Source organism: Zalophus californianus, chromosome 1 (genome assembly GCF_009762305.2).
Source record: "Zalophus californianus isolate mZalCal1 chromosome 1, mZalCal1.pri.v2, whole genome shotgun sequence".
Classification (NCBI taxonomy): domain Eukaryota; kingdom Metazoa; phylum Chordata; class Mammalia; order Carnivora; family Otariidae; genus Zalophus; species Zalophus californianus.
This window is the reverse complement of record NC_045595.1, coordinates 146,405,704-146,428,381: the sequence shown is the minus strand read 5'-3', so window position 1 is coordinate 146,428,381 and position 22,678 is coordinate 146,405,704. Positions and strand designations below refer to the sequence as shown.

The 22,678-nt window shown below is 35.6% G+C and overlaps 1 protein-coding gene across 1 annotated transcript in view; it reads right to left on the bottom strand.

Moving 5' to 3' along the window:
* The window catches only part of FYTTD1 (forty-two-three domain containing 1), a 28,693-nt gene that overhangs the window by 5,414 nt on the left and 601 nt on the right, over nucleotides 1–22,678 (bottom strand). The window contains exons 2-7 of the mRNA XM_027586126.2: nucleotides 18,642–18,770; nucleotides 8,629–8,777; nucleotides 4,254–4,366; nucleotides 2,203–2,299; nucleotides 1,733–1,794; nucleotides 147–221 (exon numbers count right to left, since the gene is read on the bottom strand). Coding sequence (XP_027441927.1) covers nucleotides 147–221; nucleotides 1,733–1,794; nucleotides 2,203–2,299; nucleotides 4,254–4,366; nucleotides 8,629–8,777; nucleotides 18,642–18,770 — 625 coding nt within the window. The remainder of the gene's footprint in view (nucleotides 1–146; nucleotides 222–1,732; nucleotides 1,795–2,202; nucleotides 2,300–4,253; nucleotides 4,367–8,628; nucleotides 8,778–18,641; nucleotides 18,771–22,678) is intronic.

Here is a 22,678-nt window from a genome sequence, read left to right as displayed (position 1 = left end):
TACTTTTATCTTTGTCTCAGTTTATCTTAACTTGACATCATGAATAGAAGTCCAATGCTTTTCTATTACCTATTTCGCTGAGAGGTTATAATTAAATAACTTATATTAAAGTTATTATTAACTAATAACTTAAATAAAAGACTTACACTGGACACTGCACTGCTCCAGGATTGTCAATAGAGACAGTCAAAATTCCTCCATTTGTCGTGGAAGTCCGCCATCTAGTTTCAAAAAACCAAAAACTTCATTAAAGTGGAAGTTTATAAAACCTCTAGTGTATTCCACAAAAAAACATACATTTTAAAGTAGCCATCACTTTTTCTTAGCATTTAAAAAATACTAAGACCCACAATAATATAACTAATCAGCATCTTGGGTATAGGAACTAGACACTTAAATTTATTAAGTATTTTTCAGTATAACAAATATATGTACATTAAATAATACAGAAAGGCTTCTAATGAAAAGTAACACTTCTCAGTTTTCTCCCCCACTTCCTGCTCCCCAGAAGCACAACCTTCCTGCTCCCCAATGGCAGCAATTTTAACCTTTCCTATTTTTACCACTTGCTAGTTACCTCTAGTTCACTATACAAGATGTGTATGTAACAGTATTTTGCTACGATAAGGTTTTAGCTTATCACACTATCCTCTAGTTTCCTTACCTACCTCTGAACATTTTGATATCTATATATCACTATTTTACTTCAAATTATAACTCCAAATAATCTTAAATCTTTCGGTCTCTTTATTCTCTTTCTTTCAATCTCTCTCAACACCATCCCCTCCCAACTTTCTATGAAAGGATAGTAGTAACTCTATTCTTTCCTTTCACCTCTTCTCTCACTTTGTACCTCCCATTTTTTTATCAGCTCTACTTTTATATCCATGCTACTCAAAATCTGACATTTTCACCATATTGTTAACCAAAGAAAGTATCATGTGCTTTTTCCCCCCTGTAGGTTGATTCTCAAAAGTTCAAGACAAACAGCATTTATATTATTACAATTATATAAACATTCTTCATTGCAGAAGCAAATAGCTTATGGTTATTTCTTTCCTTATGGTTTCCAATGCCATGACTCCCATGCAAAAGAGTATTATCAACATCAAGTTCAAATCGTTTCTTTTCTTACACTCTGCTCAATTATAGCTGCCATCGCATCTGGACTAACATGATGTTTTACCCATTCTGTTTTCCAAAAAGTAGCCAGAGTTTTGAATAATTTAATCTCAAAACCTGATCATACTGATGGAATCAGAATTATGACTCACATGTTGGAAGTGCAATTCTAACAGACAATTTTTATGGGCTTAGGGGGGAAAAAAAGAATATGTGAAGAGGAAAAACATCCTATTATAAAATTAAAGGTTTACAAGTTTTCTAAATGCTCTACTGGATTTTCTTCTATTTATTCCCTGAATAGGTTCACTTATATAAAAGCAGTTACAGAGAATAAAGATCTATTTCATTAAAATGGAATAGGCTATTATTATTTTTTTTTAAATAGAGTGATATATTTGTTCCTAAAAGTCGTAAGACGGACATGTGAAAATGCAAAAGGCTTTTGGGGAAAAAAACAAAAAACAAAATGGATTTATCTATTCAGGCTCAAGGGTTAATATACTTTGGGTCCCATTTAATTCCTTCTGGACCAGAGCACATAGTAATCTGGGTTGCTAGTATTCTGGGAATTTTGAAATGACATCTTGAAAAACAAATTGAAACTTACTGACGAGTTCTCTTTGCTACTACATCGTCTAGCAGTTGTTCTGTGTTCAACTGGGCCTGAACCTGAAGGGAAAAAAAAAGCAGTAGATCCCATAGAAAGCAGAGGATTTGAATCCAAAAAGCGATCCTGCTCTGTAACTTTATAACCCAGTGTGGTGTATGTATGAATGCAAGAGAGGCATGTGCCTATTCTGGCAATACCTCTTTGTTAGGGTTCCTATAACAGAACAATTGGTGAAACCAATTTATACCTAAGTAGCATGTTAAACTCATAAGATGTTGCTACTGATGACAACAAGAGAAGAGAAAAAATAAACAACCAAAAGAACTAATCTAATGTCACAGTCTCCATACCCCAAACCCAACCCCTACCTCAACCATGGGCCATACCTATGACTGAGGATTACTACTAGAGGTAGGTGTTCAAGATCCTTTGAGTAAATAGAAACCACCACCAAGGGTTTTTTATACCTTTAGGCCTCTTCTGAAAAGAAAAGTTGCCTGACGAGTATCTTTCTGATGACTTAATTTATTTCCACTCCTGGTAAAATTGGCTGGAATGTTATTTCTGCAACAAAAACACACATACCGTGAATAGTCTCAGTCATTTAACAATTTTCAAACATCCTGAGAAAAAATAAGCAAAAACAGTTAAATTCATAGGCTGAACATTTGAGGTACACTACACATAAAGACTCTGAATTATTTTCTTATTTACACAAAGCTACTGAGATTCAATTTATAAGTATCTTTCTGTAGCATGCTACATAACAACCTAATTTTGAATATTCCAACATAGATTTCTTCTGAAGACATTAAAAACAACATTTTTAATGCTATTTCCTGAATTTATTGAAAAACATGTATGTACAGATTTATTTACAGGATTAGTAAAAAGAAAATCACACCTAGGCACATCATAGTCAAATTGCTGAAACCCAAAAGTAAACAGAAAATCTTGAAAAATAACATCTACGGTTTTCTCTTCCATTCTCACTCAGAAACCTTTATATATTAATATAAATCACAAAGAAACTTAGTCTTCCCACTGCTTGTTCTTTTACACAGAGAAATGTACTCTCAATTATATTTGGCTTGACTTTCACCAGTTCCCTTCCAATTTCTATATGAAGTCGGTAAAATATGAGAAAACAAATTTTTCGTATTTATCTAGGTATTTATTTTTTATAAACAAACACTTAACAGATTGCCTAATCTTACCTCCAATCTTAGACTCAAATTTTCCTAGCTAGCCCAATTAACATGGGTCATTAATGCCTCATGTAATGGATAAGTTCTTGTTTGAGAAGTTCCCATTTTCCAAAAGGTACTATACCAAATGATTCCCAAAAGAGAAGATAGTTAAGTAAAACTGTAATTCCAGCCATTCCACTTATACAAAAAACTTCATTTCAGAGTTCCTTTTTATTTCTGAATTATCTTCTATAAGAGATGAATAAATGGTATTTGAAACTAAAATAATATAGACACTTAGCAGTTTATCAACTTCCTTTCTGCCCATTTTATCCTTACAGAGAACAGAATGCTGTAACAATAGGTCATAATTTTTAAGTTTCTGTTATGCTTTCAATTTAACATAAAAATAATCTCAGCTAAGGAGCGCCTGGCTGGCTGAATAAAGCATGTAACTTTTTTTTTTTTAAAGACTTTATTTATTCATTTAAGAAAGAGAGAGAGAGAGCGTGCATGAGAGGAGAGAGGGTCAGAAGCAGAAGCAGACTCCCCGCTGAGGGACTTGACTCAATCCTGGGACCTCGGGATTATGACCTGAGCCGAAGGCAGTCACTTAACCAACTGAGCCACCCAGGCGCCCAAGAACTCTTGATCTTGGGGTTGTGATTCAGAGTCCCACGTTACTTTAAAAAAAAAATTCAGCTTAAGAAACATTCATGCAGAATTCTTTATAGTCTGCTTTTTCCACAAATACACTGTTCTATTAAGAGTAATTGAGACAGGGGCGCCTGGATGGCTCAGTCATTAAGCGTCTGCCTTCAGCTCAGGTCATGATCCCGGGGTCCTGGGATCGAGCCCCACCTCAGGCTCTTTGCTCAGTGGGAAGCCTGCTTCTCCCTCTCCCACTCCCCCTGCTTGTGTTCCCTCTCTCACTGTGTCTCTGTCAAATAAATAAATAAAATCTTAAAAAAAAAAAAGTAATTGAGACTAACAATTTTAGTTTTCAGAATTCCCAATTTTGAGTAATTCCTGCACAAGTGTTTTTACCTAAAAAATCACATTTGTAATTTTATTCTGTATGTAAACAGAAATAATGAAGCAGAGTGATGCTTTTTTTTTTTAAAAAGTTTACAATTTATTAAATTCATCAGTAATACTGGGTCTAAGAAATAAGAAAGCCGTTACTGAATGCTTCCATGCTGGATGTTCAGATAGACATCCCAAATATCGGTCTTGAAAATGACCACTACAAATATATTCATTTGATCACTTAGTGCAAGAAGTGTATTATTCAGGATAACACAGTATTGTCATATTTGAGTACTTACTTTCTATTTAACTGGTTAGGTCTCTTGAGAACTGCAACTGCTTTTCTCTGTACTTCATTTTGTCTCAGAAGGTTGGCCTTCCTTTTTAATGCTGGAAAATACCGTTCTATATTCTTTCAGAAGGCAAAAAACTATGTTAATCAGATTGCTTTTTGCTATACACCCTACCACAATTAACATTTCTGAAGCAGAATGGACAGAGACTGCTTAGATGCGCACATTAGACAGAGAAGCTAAAATGACTCTAATAACATCTCCAGTCTAAGCGACTGAAAAGACAGCAACCACATCATACTTTTTTTTAAAGATTTTATTTATTTATTTGACAGAGAGAGACACAGCGAGAGAGGGAACACAAGCAGGGGGTAGTGGGAGAGGGAGAAGCAGGCTTCCCGCTGAAGAGGGAGCCCAAAGCGGGGTTAATCCCAGGACACTGGGATAAGGACCTGAGCCAGAGGCAGACGCTTAAATGACTGACCCACCCAGGCGCCCCAACCACATCATACTTAAAATACTTCCAGCAAAAGGAGAATTCAAATAGAAAAATGAATTTTTTCTATTTTGGACATGATCAGTTTAAGGTACTCTGGGGGATGCACAGGTTATAGGGAAACATGGTCCTGGAGCTCAAGAGAAGAATCAGGGAGCCAGAAATGTAAATTAGGGGATCACTTATATAAACATGATTTTTGATTACAAAGTGAAGGGATAAGAGGGCCAAGTTCCAAAACAAATGTGTAAGAAAAAGGAGAGGTTATGACAGTAAAGTAGTCTGAGTAGGGAGTTAACAGAGAAAAAAAGGAATCAAGAAAATAAGCAAATGAAATGTACACTTTCTCCCTCACATATATAAATTCAATCCAGCATTAAAGCCTAATTCAGATTTCCATATTTTCCATGAAGCTTCTTCAGAAGTTCTTGGCAATATAAGCCATATCTTAAACTTAATCCAGATTACTTTATATTTCTAAGCATATGAGAGGTATTTCATAAACATCAATTGACTAAAAAACACAAAAATTATTTCATTTTCACGAACATTCGGAAAAGAAGTAAATGTAAAAACAGGGATAAAGAACAGCAAGAGTATAAGGGAAATGCTATGACATTAGACTAATAACCTATTCCAAGCTTTGTATTCTGTCTTTAATAATAACACCTAAGTATCATTTTATGGGTAAATATAAGTTCCCTTTAGGCTGTTGTCACATTTTTTTCCTTCAACATACTTGCCTTATTATAACCATACAGTTATTTGTATGATAACTTATTTAATGTTTATCTCAGTTCTCCATGAGGGATTTTCTACTGAGTTACTGCAGAATTCCTTACATCTAGCACATAGTCAGTACTCAATCACATTAGTTAAATGATGAAAACACAGACTAGGAAAGCAATCCATTAATACTTGCTGAACGTATTCCATGGATCTAAGATTTGTATATACGTATAAATGTGTTTTTTAAAAGTGTAAAGATAAGTTTTTCTTTCACAATAATTTTGATATAAAAAATTATTTGAGTGGAAAAACTTTAAGGTATTTAAATTTTATGTTAATTTTACTAAGGCATTATTTACAAACAATAAAATTTTAGGTTTACAATTTGATGAATTTGAATAACAACATATAATCATATAACCACATCATAATCAAGATATAGAACAGTGCCCTCACTCTCAAACATTTCCTTATGCACCTCTACAGTCAATTCCCTTCCCTGACCTGATTCCCACCTGAGGCAATGACTGATCTGTCACTATAGTTTAGCCTTTTCGACAATTTCAAATAAATGGAATCACACAGAACATAGTACTGTGTTTTCCTTTTGCTTACTAGCATGATGTTTTGAGGTGTATCCATGCTGTCATATGTATTAATTTATTCCTCTTTTATTACTAAATAGAATTCCATAGTATGGAGACATTTTTATTGTTAAAATCAGACAAGTGATTAAAACTACCCATTAGTGGAAAACAACTACTAAAATAACTGCTATACACAACTTTTTAAGTTCACAGAAGTATTAAATGGTTTACCATTACCAAAGTCAAGTTAAAAGTTCTATGGAACAGGGGCACCTGTGTGGCTCAGTCGGTTAAGTATCTGCCTTCAGCTCAGGTCATGATCCCGGGGTCCTGGGATCAAGCCTCACATCAGGCTCCTTGCTTAGCAGGGAGTCTGCTTCTTCCTCTCCCTCTGCCCCTCCTCCATGCTTATGTTCTCACTCTCTTTCTAATAAATATTTTAAAAAATAAAAAAATTAAAAAAAATTTTTAAAGTTCTATGGAACATAACATACTCTCAAGCTTTGGGAAATTCTGAATCAAAAAGAAAAAAGTTATAGAATTGACATTGACAAAATTATATAGGTCACTGGAAGAACCCCTAAAGAACCTAAACACAACTTTTACCTGACAGGTATTTTAAATTGACTCTAAACAAAACAAAACAACAACCAAAAAAAACCAAAAAAAAAAAAAAAAAAAAGAAAGAAAGAAATCATTCCTGGAGACAACTATTCCCTTGTTAGCACAGCCACTTGCTCTCAGTAAACACTAGTCATATAAATGAGTATGCTATCTTTCCCACTCAGTCATTCACTTCACAGGTAAGAAAATCTCACTGATTCACATAAACTATGGAAAGTGAGAGAGAAAGTAACAACATCTAATCATGGTCAGAACATTTTTTTAAGGTGTAAAATTCCTAAGTACATATAACAATTCAAAGCCATTTAAGTTATTTAAGTAACTTGTTTAATGAATAGAAAAAGATGAGTTATTTATATGTAAATAAGTTTCTAATTTGCTGGAAAATTATCTGCTTCACGAGTACTATATTTTGTCCTCCTAATCAGACTATCAATCTGTATTCAGGTTGAGGAAAGGGTTTTAAGAAACAGCACTTTTCAAACCTTACCTTTGCCAAAATCATTTAACTTTGAATAAACAGATCTTACTATTCAGTACATTCTTAGCATTCTATAATTAAGATTTTCAATTTTCACTGTTTTCAAACAACTCAAAAGACTACCACGTAGTAATTTAGTATTTTTACTGGGTCAAGTAATTAGACAGTAGTTAAACCCAACCTCCCTTCCAGTATCCATATCTTATTAATGTTTTCCTTTTTTCCAATTTTTAACAAACAGTAAGTTCTGTGATAAAGTTTTAGAGGCAAAAACAACTGTTGGTGGTGGCAGAATTGAAAAGTTAATGGAATCTAAGACAGTTGTGGCTCTTAACCAGAATATGCACATTAAAGCTAATTTAAAGAATGAAGTCCTGAATTTTTTTTTTACAAGTATGTATTACTTGCATGATCAGAGAAACTAAAAAAATTAAAAAATAGAAGAGTAGAACATGGAATTCCTTGGTGGCTCAAACTTATGAAACTTAAGAATCAGAAGAAAAACCACTTGTGAAGCTATTTAAAGGAATGCTTTAGCCAATTCAAAAATTACTCATTGAGAAGTAAAACTTGAGTTAAAATTTGAAAAGTAGCTAACTTATAATGGGTAAATAATTATAGTCTAATTAAAACTTGATATCTACCCCAGAGAAATAAAAACCTATGCCCATACGGACTTACTTGTGTTCACAGCAACATTATTCATAATACCCAAAAATTGAAAATAAATGAAATGTCCAGCAACTGGTAAATGAATAAACAAAATATGGTACATCCATATAATGGAATATTATTTGGTAATAAAAAAGGAAAACACCATAATTAAATGCCAGACCACATATAGTCCTATGATTCCATTTATATGAAATGTGCAGAAAGGCAAATTTATAGAAAATCTACAGAAAGCACATTAGTGGTTGTCTGAGGTAAATGATGAGGTAGGACCATGAATGGACATGAGATTTCTTTTTAGAGTGACAGAACTATTTTAAGATTAGATTGTTGTTATAATTGTACAACTCTAAATTTTCTAAAATTCACTGAGTTGTACACTTAAAAAGATGAATTTTATAGTATAAAATTACACCTCAATAACCTGTTAAAAACTGTACATACACAAACACACACAGGCAAAGGAAATCAGAAACCTATAAAAAATTTTACATAAATTTTATATAAGAACGTGGAAATTTAGGTATTCTTCATGAATGACGATTTTTATTTTTTACATAAGATCCAAAGCACTACGTTAAAAAAAAAAAAAAATCAAAATATTCAAATACAATACTCTCCCCCATCCAGGCCCGACCCTGCTTAGCTTCCAGATCAGACAAGATCAGGCATGTTCAGGGTGGTATGGCCATAGACTAAAATACTCTCTAAATGAAAATATTCTACTCATTCACAGAAATAGCACAAGTAAAGGAAAAGGGTATCTGACCCAGGATTAAGCCATCATCCTACCTTATCACTTAGAGGTGGTCTATTCATAGGACTAATTCCTTTTCGAATTCCAGTTGCTTTCCTAGCTGCAAGGCCAGTGATAACTCCATAAGGACGTCTCTTTCCGGGCATTACTCTTCCTCTACGGCTCAGACTATTCTTGCCAAAACCTGTAGGAGGTTTAAAAAAAAAAAAAAAAAAGCCAATCTAAAAATGCAACTGAAGGGCACACAGGTCATAGGGTATTCTATTTCTTAAGCAGGGTGGAAGGTATGAGGGTTTCATTTTTCATTTATTGTTTATATTATATTTCTTATATTACTATTACATAATACTATTGCATTATTTACATGTATTTCTTTTGAAATTACATATTTCATTTTTAAAGAGGCAATAAACTGCACCATTAAGGGTTCTGTTACTGTAATGGACTGCAAAGGACTTTAAGATTCTCACATTTCCCTGGTATCTATACTCTCTTGCATTACTTTCTCAATGAACAACTTTCCCTGTGCAATGTGGTGTCCACTAACATGAGGTTACTAAATGCTTGAAATATGACTAGTCTGAACTATGATGTAACAAAAAAGTACAATATTTCACTAATAACTTTGTATTAATTATATACTGCAAAGACATTCTGGATATATTGGGTTAAATAAAATACATATTCATATGTGGTTCGCATTTTATTTCTGTTGAACAATAATGATCTTGAGTGGGTCACTATCTCATATCCCATTTACTTACTATGTTGCAGTTTGGCTTATTTTCATTTCTACTGTATTAAAACTGCTTTTGCTAAAGACCCTATTGAGCTCCAAAGAATATATTTTAATATCTGTGGCATGTGACAAAACTTGACTTTGCCTTTCCATTGTGTATCTTATTTATTTTAATACATTTTTAAAAGATTTTATTTATTTAGTTGAGAGAGAGAGAGATAGCCAGAGAGAGCACAAGCAGGGGACAGAGGGAGAAGCAGGCTCCCCCCCTGAGCAGAGGACCCGATGTGGGGCTCGATCCCAGGGTCCTGGGAACATGACTTGAGCCAAAAAGGCAGATACTTAACTGACTGAGCCACCCGGGTGCCCCTAAATATTTTCTAATTACAAAAAAACGAACATGTCCATTGCAGAAATCTTTAATATAAAGTACAAATGAAAATAAAAGTCACCCATTATCCCATTATCTTGGGATAACCACTAACATTACATCTCTTGCTACTCTTTTCTTTTATTCCTACACACTTAAAAAGTTAACATTTTTAGTTTCAACTATTTTTTAAGCAACTCAAAAGACTATCACAGAGGTAGTTCATAATTTTGTACTACCAAGTGCCTAGAAGGTGCACTGAATCAATCTTCCTGGCAACCATATTTCATAGCCTGTGTACTATTTTGTAGTGTGCATTAACACTGCATTGTAAATATTATCCCATGCCTTTAATATTCTTTCATTGTATTATTATTATTTTAAGTAGGCTCCATGCCCAACGAGGAGCTTGAACTCATGACCCTGAGATTAAGTCACATGCTCTACCCACTGAGCCAGCCAGGTTCCCCCCATTGTATTATTTTTTTAATGTGCCATACTTGATCCAAAAACCTCACAAAGATCACTTCACTTACTTCTAATGTTAAATTATTATAAACAACATTTTCTGGCGGGGGAGGTGAAGATGCAACAAACTTATTTAACTCATTAGTAAGAGCATAGCAGGGCAACAAATCCAGTTCCAAAGAACTCGAAAAAGCTGGATTTTATATTCAGTGGCAGAAAAAAGGAATGTTTAAATAAGATAGCTATATTAAGACAGAAAACTGGTAAATGTCTTATAGGGGGAAAAAAGCATGATTTTCAGGGTTATTTTTTCTACTGGACAATTGAAAAAAACTACCAATTATATATAAATTTACCTCTAATTTTACAGAGTTGCAAAGTATCAGTAATATGCACTAAGAACATTACAAGGACATAGGTTTAATCAACAGTAAATAGGGACGTCTGGGTGGCTCAGTCATTAAGCGTCTGCCTTCGGCTCGGGTCATGATCCCAGGGTCCTGGGATCGAGCTCCCATCGGGCTCCCTGCTCAGCGGGAAGCCTGCTTCTCCCTCTCCCACCCCCCTGCTTGTGTTCTCTCTGTCAAATAAATAAATAAAATCTTAAAAAAAAAACAAACAGTAAATAGCAAGTCAAATTTACATTTTTCTAGATTTCTAGAGGTAATATTTTCATACACATCTGATTATTTCTTCAAGATATAAATTTCTAGAAGTTGAAATGCTATATCAAATAGTAAAGCAAATTAAGGATTTTGATTCATGTTGTAAAAAAATCCCCTTTAGAATGACTGTATTTATTCATATTCCCAGGAATATAAGGGTGCCACTTTTTCCATATCATTGACAATACTGAATATTCTCTTTAATCTTTATCACTTGGTATTTGAAAAAAAAAAATCTTGTCTTATTTGGTAGTTTACTAGTGAGAATGGACATTTTCCATGTGTTTTTGGCTAGCTATTCTTCCATTCATGAACTGTCATGTTCATAAGTACGTTTTCTGGGGTCAAGTTTTAATATCCTTTAATAGTTTTTTTTTTTAAGATTTTATTTATTTATTTGAGAGAGAGAGAGAGAGAACAAGCAGGGGCAGCAGCAGAGGGAGAGGGAGAAGCAAGCTCCCCGCTGAGCAGGGAGCCCGACACGGGGCTCAATCCCAGGACCTCGGGATCATGACCTGAGCCGAAGGCAGACGCCCAACAGAGCCATCCAGGCACCCCAATATCCTTTGGTACTTTGAAAGAATTAGATTAAATTTAAAATTAATTTTTTAAGAATTGACATCTTTACAATATTCATGAACACAGTATGTCTTGCCACTTATTCAAGGCTTCTCATCACTAAACTCAGTTTTCTTAAGTTTACTCCTACATATTTTATATATTTTGTTGTCAATCACAAAAAAAGATCCCTTTTCTAACAATAATTTTCATATTGTCATTCCTGGGATTACCAAAAGCTACTGAAGTTTTTAATTAATACCTTTTAATTGACCATCCCACTGAACTTACTTTTTTAGTTCTATAGTCTTTCAAATTGTTTTCTTGGGGGGAAAAAAACAAATTATTTTCTTGGGATTACTGAGCAACAACTTGTCACCTGCAAATGATACGGTCTTCTTTTTTCTAATTGCACCTCAAATTCTTCTATGTCTTAATGCAATGACCAGAAATCCCAGAGAACCATGCTAAGTAACAATTGTGATACTGGGCATTTTTATTTTTTTCTTAAGATTTTATCTATTTATTTGACAGAGAGAGAGAGAGAACACAAGCAGAGGGAGCTGCAGGCAGAGGGAAACGGAGAAGCAAGACTCCCCACTGAGCAGGGAGCCCTATGGAGGGCTTAATCCCAGAACCCTGATCATGACCTGAGCCAAAGGCTTAATTGACTGAGCCACCAAGGTGCCCTGTGCATTTCTATTCTGGAATTCTTATTTTGGGGAGAATGTCTTTAGAATGGTATCCTGTATAATACTACACACCTGCAATATGGTAACAGGTCTTCTAACAGAAAAGTTTCACGGCCAAACTAAAAATAGTTAAAATTGTTTTCTTTACTATAGGATTTCTTGGGACTAATGTGTGTAATGAATCTCTAAGTTGGGGATAATAGTGTATGTATTCCCAAACTTACCTAATTCCAGAATGCTTTTGTGTAGTGTACCTATTTTGAGAACAGAGCTCAACAAGATAGGAAAACGTGTTATAATAGTTGAACCATTTACCAATTTATTGCCTTTCAACTCCCAATTCACTCTTTACTGCCCTGCTTCTATTACAGGAACATTTCTCTTACCAGCAGGCACAATGGTAAGCTTTGTAAATAGAGGGCATTGGAGAGACTCTAGAGAAAGGATTTTTACTTTCAGGTTCCAGTGTACACTTCAAGACTTATTCTGGGGCACAGAAAACCTAGTGGTACTCATTATCCCTCCGCTGCAAGCTGAGACTGGTGAGGCAAGAGAGGCACCAAGGGCACAAAATCTGAGTGTGAGTGACACCTTCAATGCTGGGCCTTAGGCATCTGTCCAGATCTAGTCCTAGGCATCACTATAGTTCTGGCCATACTCATCCTCCATTGAATTTAAGTTGCATCACCCCCGCAGGTGGCTTCCTAGTGAGTTCCACCAGAATGGCAACTCCGTGTGACAGGGAGTTCTTCCAGATTTGTTCCTTTCTTGGGTACTCTGCCTCAGTCCTAAAGTACTGATTACTTTTATAACCAGGGGAAAAGCAATAAAGACACAATTTTTTAAATTGTGAAATCAAATTTATTGGGGTTTTTTAAAGTTTTATTTATTTAAGTAATCTCTACACCCAATATGGGGCTCGAACTCATGACCTTGAGATCAAGAGTCACACACTCTTCTGACTGAGACAGCCAGGTACCCTTTGAAACCAAATTATTGTTGTTCTATGTGTGATTTCCTTCTAGAATTGCAGCCAAATAAAGATTAAGCATGTTGAGGGAACCTGTATATTTAAGTTAAATTTACAACTACTTGTTATTTTCATTTGTATTAAATATGAAACAGATACCATTGACTCTGTTAACACACTGTGCTGAGTACTTTAAACAAGAACTTGGTGGGGTTGGGCGCCTGGGTGGCTCAGTTGGTTGAGCGACTGCCTTTGGCTCAGGTGATGATCCTGGAGTCCCAGGATCGAGTCCCACATCGGGCTCCCCGCTCAGCGGAGAGTCTACTTCTCCCTCTGACCCTCTTCCCTCTCATGCTCTCTGTCTCTCATTCTCTCTCTCTCTCAAATAAATAAAATCTTTAAAAAAAAAAAAAGGTTAAGAATTTGGTGGGGTTGATGATAACATCTTAATTTTGCAGGTGAGCAAAGTGAGGTGAAGAACACTGACTACCCAGATTGTCACAGTTAGAAAATGGCACAGCCATCAATCTAGGTGCAAGTTAGTATGGCTCCAAAAACTGAACACTTTCCAAACTGTAATATATAAACTAAAGAATAAAAGGTAAAAAATATAATCTAGGATACATTTCCAAAGAGGAAAAGAACAATTATTATAGAAAAAGTGGGCTCTCAGCTAGGCATTATAAAACACAAAATTTGATTAGGGAGATAAACATAATCTTACAAGTACAAAGACATGGGTAACCACAGCATATTGAGATACAGTTTAGGAAAAAGAAAAAGAATTAAATGAATGCAGTGGCCTCAAATCAGTGGGCTTTATAAAAAAAAAAATCAGTGGGCTTTATGGGGGGATAAAGAATACACTTGACAAAGAATGAGGGGTCACAGAATTCATGATCAGGTTACATCAGCCTAGAAGCAGTATCTTTGAATAAAGAGGGAGAAAGAAGGCAGTGAGACCATTTCAGATGCTACTGTAGTACTCAAACATGACATGATAAAGGATGGGGAGTGGAACAAAGAAATTTGAAAGTATTCCAAAAGAATGAATGAATTAGCAAAGAGAAAGATTAAAGAAAGAAAGAATCTATTATTATAAACAAAGTTTTAAGCTCAGATGAGACAAGAATAAAACTGATTAAAAGGAGAAAGCATAGACAGAAGTCTATTCCTGGGTGCCTTCTACTTCTGACTGCTATAAGACAGAAGTCTATTCCTGGGTGCCTTCTACTTCTGACTGCTATAGTCGTTGCTCTCATACTCATTATCCTTTCCACTTTTATTTCTATGAGTGGCTTCTCTACCTTCTAGCAAACTTAGATCATCCCTTCCCCCACCCTCCCTTTATACCTTGAAACAAACTTCACCAGCTGCACCTCAATTTTAGCAATGGTTCTATATTTCACCCTTTCATTGTCACGTTTCATAAAGAAAGACCTATACATACTGTCCCAATTCTCTCCCTTCTTACCTACTGTTAAGTGTCTTAAAAAAAGCATCATAGAGATTCTAAAGACATCATCTAATATGGTAAGTCCTTTCTTGGCTTTTTTTTTAAGTAAGCTCTATGCCCAATGTGGGGCTTGCACTCACAACCCCAAGATCAAGAGTCTCATGCTCTACAGACTCAGCCAGCCAGGCGCCCCATCTTTTCTTAGTTTTCATCCATTCCAGCCCCTCTAGAAAGTTCTCTCCTGTCTTTCCAGAGTATCTTCATTCTTAATTACTTCAACTACTACCTCTATGAAAATCCTTTCATTTTCAGCTGTACTAGAGCAGTTTAACCCTAGCAGCCATGTATCAGAACCACATATGAAGCTTAAAAAAAAAAATCCCAAGGCCCAACTTCTACAGATTCTGCTTGAGTAGAAATGGAGTGCAGCCAGAGCATCAGTCTAGTTTATAAAGCTCCACAGGCATGACCAAGGTTGATAATTAAAACTAAAGACGGGAATTTTCATCTTATGTTTGCATCCTTAGCGCAATCCCTTTGTGAATTTCTCTCATACACTTATCAACTTGCCTCAGTACTTTCTGGAGTCTGATCACTTACACAAAGATTTCAGGGGTTTTTGGGAAATGTCGAATCACAGTGAATCCAGTCATATTACTGGCTCCTTTCCAAAGCAACATACAAATATTCCCGTCTCTTCTACTTCTGAAAGAAACACCATTCTCAAACTTTTTGGTCTCAGGACCTCTGTTTTTTGTTGTTGTTTTTGTTTTTTTAAGATTTTATGTATTTATTTGAGAGAGAGAAAGACAGTCAAGTGGGGGGAGGGGCAGAGGAAGAGGGGAAAAACAGACTCCCCACTGAGCGAGGAGCCTGATGTGGGGCTGGATCCCAGGACCCTGAGATTATGACCTGAGCTGAAGGCAGCTGCTTAACCAACGGAGCCAACCAGGTGCCCCTCAGGACCCCTTTATACTCTTAATTATTGAGAACTCCAGAACTTTTGTTTCTGTGGGTTTATGTTTATTGATATTATCCTACTAGAAATGAAAAATAAAACATTTAAAAGCTATTTGTTATTTCATTAAAGCAACAATAATAAACCCACTACGGGGCAAATAACGTATTTTTAATGAAAAATAACAATTATTTTCCCCCCAAATCCCAAAACTATTTAAAAGGAATGATAGCACTGTTTCGTATTTTTGCAAATCTCTTTGGTGTCTACCTTAATAAAGATAGCTAGATTCTTATATCTGCTACCACATTCAATTTAATTATCACAGGGTGTCATATAGACTCTGGAAAACATTCATGAAAGGGTAAACAGTGAAAACACAATGTCTTAGTATTATTATAAAAATGGTTTTGACCTTGTGGACCCCTTGAGTGCTGGGGATTCCCCAGGGTCCCTGAACAACACTTTGAACCGATGCTGTATACTATTCAACCACTGAAGAATATTCACGTTGTTTATACAAGTATTTAATGAGTGACTAAATTATATTTTGGGCCAAGAATTACGAAGATTTTTATACACTTATTTGTTCAGCCATCAAAAATAATTTATTCAGAGGGGCGCCTAGCTGGCTCCATCAGTAGAACATGTGACTTTTGACCTTAGGGTTTTAAGTTCAAGCCCCAAAGTTGGGTGTAGAGATTACTTAGAAAGATAAAATCTTTAAAAAATAAATAAAAATAATTTATTGAGAGTCTGCCAAAGGCTCTCTATCTTACATGTTCTTTTACCTCAAGCTAACATCCTCACTGACATTACAATGTGGAAATCTGAACTTCTAACCAATGAGTCTGAGACAATCTTCTATCTCTCTGCACATTCAGTGACAGAAGTAGATGTTCTATTTTAGGCTCTGTCACATGTAACCGGAGAACAAACAAGCACAGGTTCAATCTTACAAGATCCTAAGCTGCCCCCCCGGTATCATTTATCTTAAAGCTCAGATCATAACCCCCATAAAAGGAAAGCTTTTCTGATCCTTCATGGACCAGATCCTCTTTCACCTTATCCATTAAATCCCTACTAATTTTCTTAGCACAAAATCTATCTAAAGTCCTATGGTACTATTGGAATTTCTCTCATGACATTTCTCAACTCCATGTTTTTTGTCCTATCTCTGTTACTAGAAATTCCTTGAAGTAAAAGATCACATCTCTAAATACCTTTGAGAACTGGTCAATTCAGGGCATTTATCATGTATTTAACATGTGGCTAGTGAAAACAAATATATTTCTGGTTTCTGTGAACTCTGAAATTATTTTAAAGCAAATCATGTATAAAATATGGTATGCTGAGTAACATTTATAAGAATCTTTAAATATAATACACTGGTATTAAAAAATTCATTTGCTATGCTAAATATCTGTCACAAAATTTACTTGCTTGGGTTCAGTTGTTTAAGAAATTACTAGAGAAGAGGCGCCTGGGTGGCTCAGTCAGTTGAGCAACCAACCCTTGGTTTCAGCTCAGGTCGTGATCTCATGGGACGCGGGGTTGAGCCCTGGGTGGAGTCCCTCATCAGGTTCCGCATCTAGCTCTGTGCTCAGCAGGGAGTCTGCTTGAGATTCTCGCCCTCTGCCCCTCCCCCCACTCACAAGCACACACACATTCAGGCACACACATGCTTGCTCTCTCAAATGAGTAGATAATTTTTTTTTTTTTTTAAGAAATTAGAGAAGAATAAAATTTTGTGTAGGGTCTAACCTCAGTAACAGACATATTTTGAGGGTATGATGGCATATTAACCGTTAGATAAAGAACTAATTATAATCATCCTCAGCCCACAGGTAATTATTTTTTATGTTTTTTAACATACAGGATAAAAGTCAACTTAGGAGCTAGTTCATCAAACATTTTTTACATGTGTAAAAAGGATCTAGAGTTTTTTAATTTGAACAAAGGTTTATTCTAAAACACTGATATAACTGCTAAAAAAATGAATGAGTCATATACAATTAATAGGGCTCTGTTACAGCCTTAAATCCATTTTGGAACAAGATGGCTGTAAATAAATAAGCTTCCAAACTGCCAAAAATAACTGTATATGTAGAGTTCCAAGATCATTAGGTCACTTCTAAGGCACTCAATTCTGAATGTTACCTTTGGAATATTTAACAAATCCTAGAAGCCCTAGATGATAATACAAAGAGTCTGGAAGTATTTTCCATGCAGAATAGTCTCCACATTTTTTTTTTTTTGACAGAGAGAGAGGCAGCAAGAGAGGGAACACAAGCAGGGGGAGTAGGAAAGGGAGAAGCAGGCTTCCCGCTGAGCAGGGAGCCCGATGTGGGGCTCAATCCCAGGGCCCTGGGATCATGACCTGAGCTGAAGGCAGACGCTTAACAACTGAGCCACCCAGGCGCCCCTAGTCCCCACATATTTAAAAAGTTCTCATATAGAAAAGAGAGTTTGCTTCCTGTAACTCCGTAGAATTAACAGGTGGGCAAGATTTACTTCAAACTAAGAAAACTTCCTAGTAAATAGAGTTGTCTCCTATAATGGAGTTGTCTTGTGAAGTAGTATGCTCGTTCACTGGATATATGTATGCTGGAGTTACGTAATTATCCACCAGATAGACTGTTAAAGAAATACCTAACTAGGAAGGAGCAGGGCGCCTGGGTGGCTCGGTCGTTGGGCATCTGCCCTCGGCTCAGGTTATTATCCCAGGGTCCTGGGACTGAGCCCCGTATTGGGCTCCCTGCTCAGTGGGAAGCCTGCTTCTCCCTCTCCCACTCCCCCTGCTTGTGTTCCCTCTCTTGCTGTTTCTCTGTCAAATAAAAAAAAAAAAAAAGAAATACCTAACTGGGAAGGAGATAAAACCTCATGATATGTAAAATCCTTTACAATTCTATAGTCCTAAATATAATTTATGCTATTTTTATACTGAGGGTACCTTAAAAATGACCTAATGTTTTTAAAAAACAGGGTTATCACCTATTTAAAGCAACTTAAAATGTTTACCAGATTTCAAGATTAAACAAAAACCTGAGAGTAAAAACAAATCACAAAGGGTGCTAATATATTTCCCCCATGTTTTAAGTATGTACTAAAGATAGCATACTACGAACCCACACATAATAGCTCTTTATTAAAGCTTACTTGTAAAACTTACCAGAATTCTGTTGGATTCCCCATCGCACTCTCATCCTGAATTGCCGGGTACTACTTTGCTGGAGTTTTCTATTTAGTCTCGGAAAATTCTGCTTCTTTCCTTCCTTTCGATTCAATTTGATGATATCATCTGTGATATAGGAAATGTGATGATTATTTTCATTTTAACCTAATGACTCGATTACTCGGTCTCATTTTCTAGTTAATAGATTTCCTATGTCCCTAACTTCTTTGCTACTTTGAAAGCGCTTTCATAAGATAATAATAAGATAAAAACTCAAATCAGCCAATATACTTGCAGCACTGAAGAAGTTTTGTAGGAAAACTTCAATTCACTAGCCCAAAGCAGATCTACCAATTAATGAAGATTTCTGTTATCCGCAGTATTTCTTTACCTGATGCATATAAACAAAAGCCTGTTTACAAAAACTACTCATATTTACTTTCCAAAATCACAGAAGTATCTAGTTTTTAAAGACCACCTTCCAATAAAACCATAGGCAGTAAAAAAACAAAAAAACATTCAATTAAAAGAGTACATCTCTAAAGAAATTCACCTCAATTCAGCAAATATTTACTGAGCATACACTATGTACAATGAATATATGTGACAGGCTGTGCTAGAATAAAAACAACAAAAGTAAAATTGGTCCCTTTTCTCAGTTAAGTTTAAAATTATTGATGGAAACAGACAAGTAAATAGCTAATATTAAATAAAACAAGTACATAATAAAGGTATAGTACAAAAAGAAAATAATGAGTTCTCTACTCCTCTAGCAAAATAATTCAGGGTTACCTTACTTTACTTTTTACCTGATCTTTCAAATCCTCATTTTTTTCAAAAACACTTTTAAACTCTCCCAAAGTAATTTACAAACATTACATTGTTCTAATACCACAGCACAACAATATGAAGATCAGGAAACTAAATGTACTTCAGATTTCTATTTACCAATGTTAAAAGAAGATTACTAGAATCCAAAAATACTCGTTTAAGAAATATCCAAATACTTTGTCCACAGTCCCAACTCCAATATTAATTTTGATCATTGATAAAGCAAATAAGCCTGGTCAACAGCTTAATAAAATTTCACAAAACTAATTAACCTCAATTATTTTTTTCCAAACTGCTCTAAACACAAGAACCTAACAACTATATTAATATAATTAGTCTTCTCTGAAGTAAAAGAAGGAATTATATATTATAGGAATCCTTCCTTATGTATTACCTACCTAACCCACCAGTAATCTTCAAGATTCTTAATCACAAATATTCATTAAAATAATTCAAATCTTCCCAAAGTACTTTGTTATCTTCTTGAGGTCAGTCCTTCCCCTAAAATAAATTCATCCAAGTAAAAGACACTCAAAAACATTCGTTTTAAAATAAAAAGTTTTCAGGGCCCCCTGGGTGGCTCAGTTGGTTAAGCGTCTGCCTTCAGCTCAGTTCATGATCTCAGGGTCCTGGGACCCAGCCCAGCACTGGGCTACCTGCTCAGCAGGGAGTCTGCTTCTCCCTCTCCATCTTGCCCCTTCTTACTCCCCACTTGTGCTCTTTTTCGCTCTCTCTCAAATAAAGAAATAAAATCTTTTTTAAAAAAAAGTTTCATGAAATCAGATACATGAACATGTTATAGTCTCAGGGGGCAGAAAGGAAATACTTTTGAATACTTTTGAAACACCACTTTCCTTTGACAAGGTGCTACTTATTCTTCCCCAGAAGTATGAAATCTCAGAGCCATGAGAGTACACCAAAAAAATGAATTTGCTGAGGATCATTAAAAAAAAAAAAGGCAAAATATAATTTTGACTAACCAGGTTTATTTTAAAATACAGCATTTTATAAAGTATAAACATAAAATTAAGAGTAGCAAAACATGAAATATAAAATTGCTTTATATTTAAATGTTTTATTATCTAAATCTTCAAGTTAAATGATTGACTGTGGATTCCTCCAATCTAAAAGAAGAAAATGGCCTTCTCCTACTCAGGTAGACAGGGTATATATCAGAAAAAACAAACAAAAATCCCATTACAATGAGCTACTTTTATGAAAAAATTTCTTCCATGACATTAGGAATATATACATGGTAATAAAAACAGTAGTAACTAAGAAGCGTTGTTCTCACAAGTATTCATTTAATTCTCACAATTCTATGAAGTATTATAATACCCATTTTCAAAATAAGAAACTGAACCACAATAAGGCCAGCTATTGGTAACCTTGGTAGATATTCTATAAGAATATTCATATAATTCATACAGCCACAATTTAAAACAAAAATCAGATTCTAAACCTCTGCAGACCTGATAAAGTGGAATATTTACAAAGCATAATAACTGTCTAAAATAGGTATCATCTCAGGGTGCCTGGTTGATTCAGTCAGAAGAGCATGCAACTCGATCTCAGGGTCATAAAATTGAGCCCCAGGTTGGGTGTAGAGACTACTAAAAAAAAAAGTACCATTTCTTCATCCCATTTCTGTAAAATCCTCAATTAAAAAAAATGGAATCTGAAAGAATGCTATATATTCTTGGAGGAGAGAAAAGAAACCAATGTCTATTTTAGCTATCTATCATAGCACTTCGTTTCTACCTTCAAAGAGAATTATCCCTCCACTTTCTTCACTTGAACATCCTAACCAAACAATACAAAAAAACCTAGAAACTTAAGAAGTGTATTGGTTATGATAATACATGTTTAACACTTCCAGCAACATCTATAAGTTTTTTTTTATTTGTATGATTTGGGGCAAGTTATTTCTCTATGCCTCAGGTTTTGTAAAACAGAAATAACAACAATGGTTTACATAGTGTGTTTATGTAAATATAATGCTTACTGTGTACCAGGTACTGTTCTAAGCGGTTTATATATGCTTATTGACTCATTTAACACAGCAACCCTCTGAGACAGACCAGCACTATTACCACTTTTTACACATGAAGCACTGAGAAATACTTTGCCTGTGACCAAAGGGTAGTAAGTGGCAGGGGATTTGAAATGAAGACAGTGTGGTTCTGGATTCCATGCTTTTTATCATTAGGAGCACATACCTCATAGAGTTATTAGGAGACTAAACCGAGTTAACACACATCAAATGTTTAGATCAGTGCCTGCAAGGTGGTAAGCACTCAATAAATACTCGTTATCAAATTCTTCTTGGCCTTAGCTGAAAAGATTTCTCATTTCTTTAGAGTTCACTACTATCAGCAAGACAAGACTTGAGGCCAAACCTATTATTTCTGATGATTTACTTAATTCACATATTAGATTCTAATGTGTGGTAATCGCAGCAATCCAAGAGTTTTTGATTTTTGACTTAAAACTTAGCAGATAAACCACAGCAAAAAAGAAAAATACCTTCCTTGGAAAAGTTACACCTCTGTATCCACCTGTCAGGTACTTTTCAAACACTTATCCGAAAAACTATAGGCCACAAAAAGAGCAGGCAGAACCACATCTGATAATGGTAACTTGAATCTTGACAAAAAGCTGGTTAACTTTTAAACCAGCTAATCCAGAGGCTAGTGCCTCACTAGTGTTAGGTCTGAATGTTTAATTGAATCACCGACCCTCCTACTTTCTACAAAATCCTCACCAAAGCACTCCACTCTTCCTTATAGGGGCTGGACCCCATGCTTCACCCGGCTTCCCATTAATCCACGTCAATCTCTCCTTCGGTTTTTGTTTTTTTCCTAATTAACTAACTTTGCGGCCTAGATAAAGAGAGAGCGCCTTTTTAAGCACCTCCTAATAAAACCATCGGATGAAGCCATTGCCTGATGATATTCTGACAAACGCTCCAGGGTGGGCGCCCCGATGTGGCCCCCCCGCTGTGGCCCCGAGGTCTGGCGCCAGGCAGAAATGGCCAACTCTCGGGGGCGTCTCTGCGCTGCCCGCCCCGCGCCAGGCGTAGGCCTGGCCACACAAATGCCCAACGAGCCCTCTCCTGAACCAGCGACTCTAACCGAACGCAGACCTGGCCGGGCTCTCAAAGGGCTTTCTTCAGCAAGGATGTTTCCCTCGCTCCCCTGACA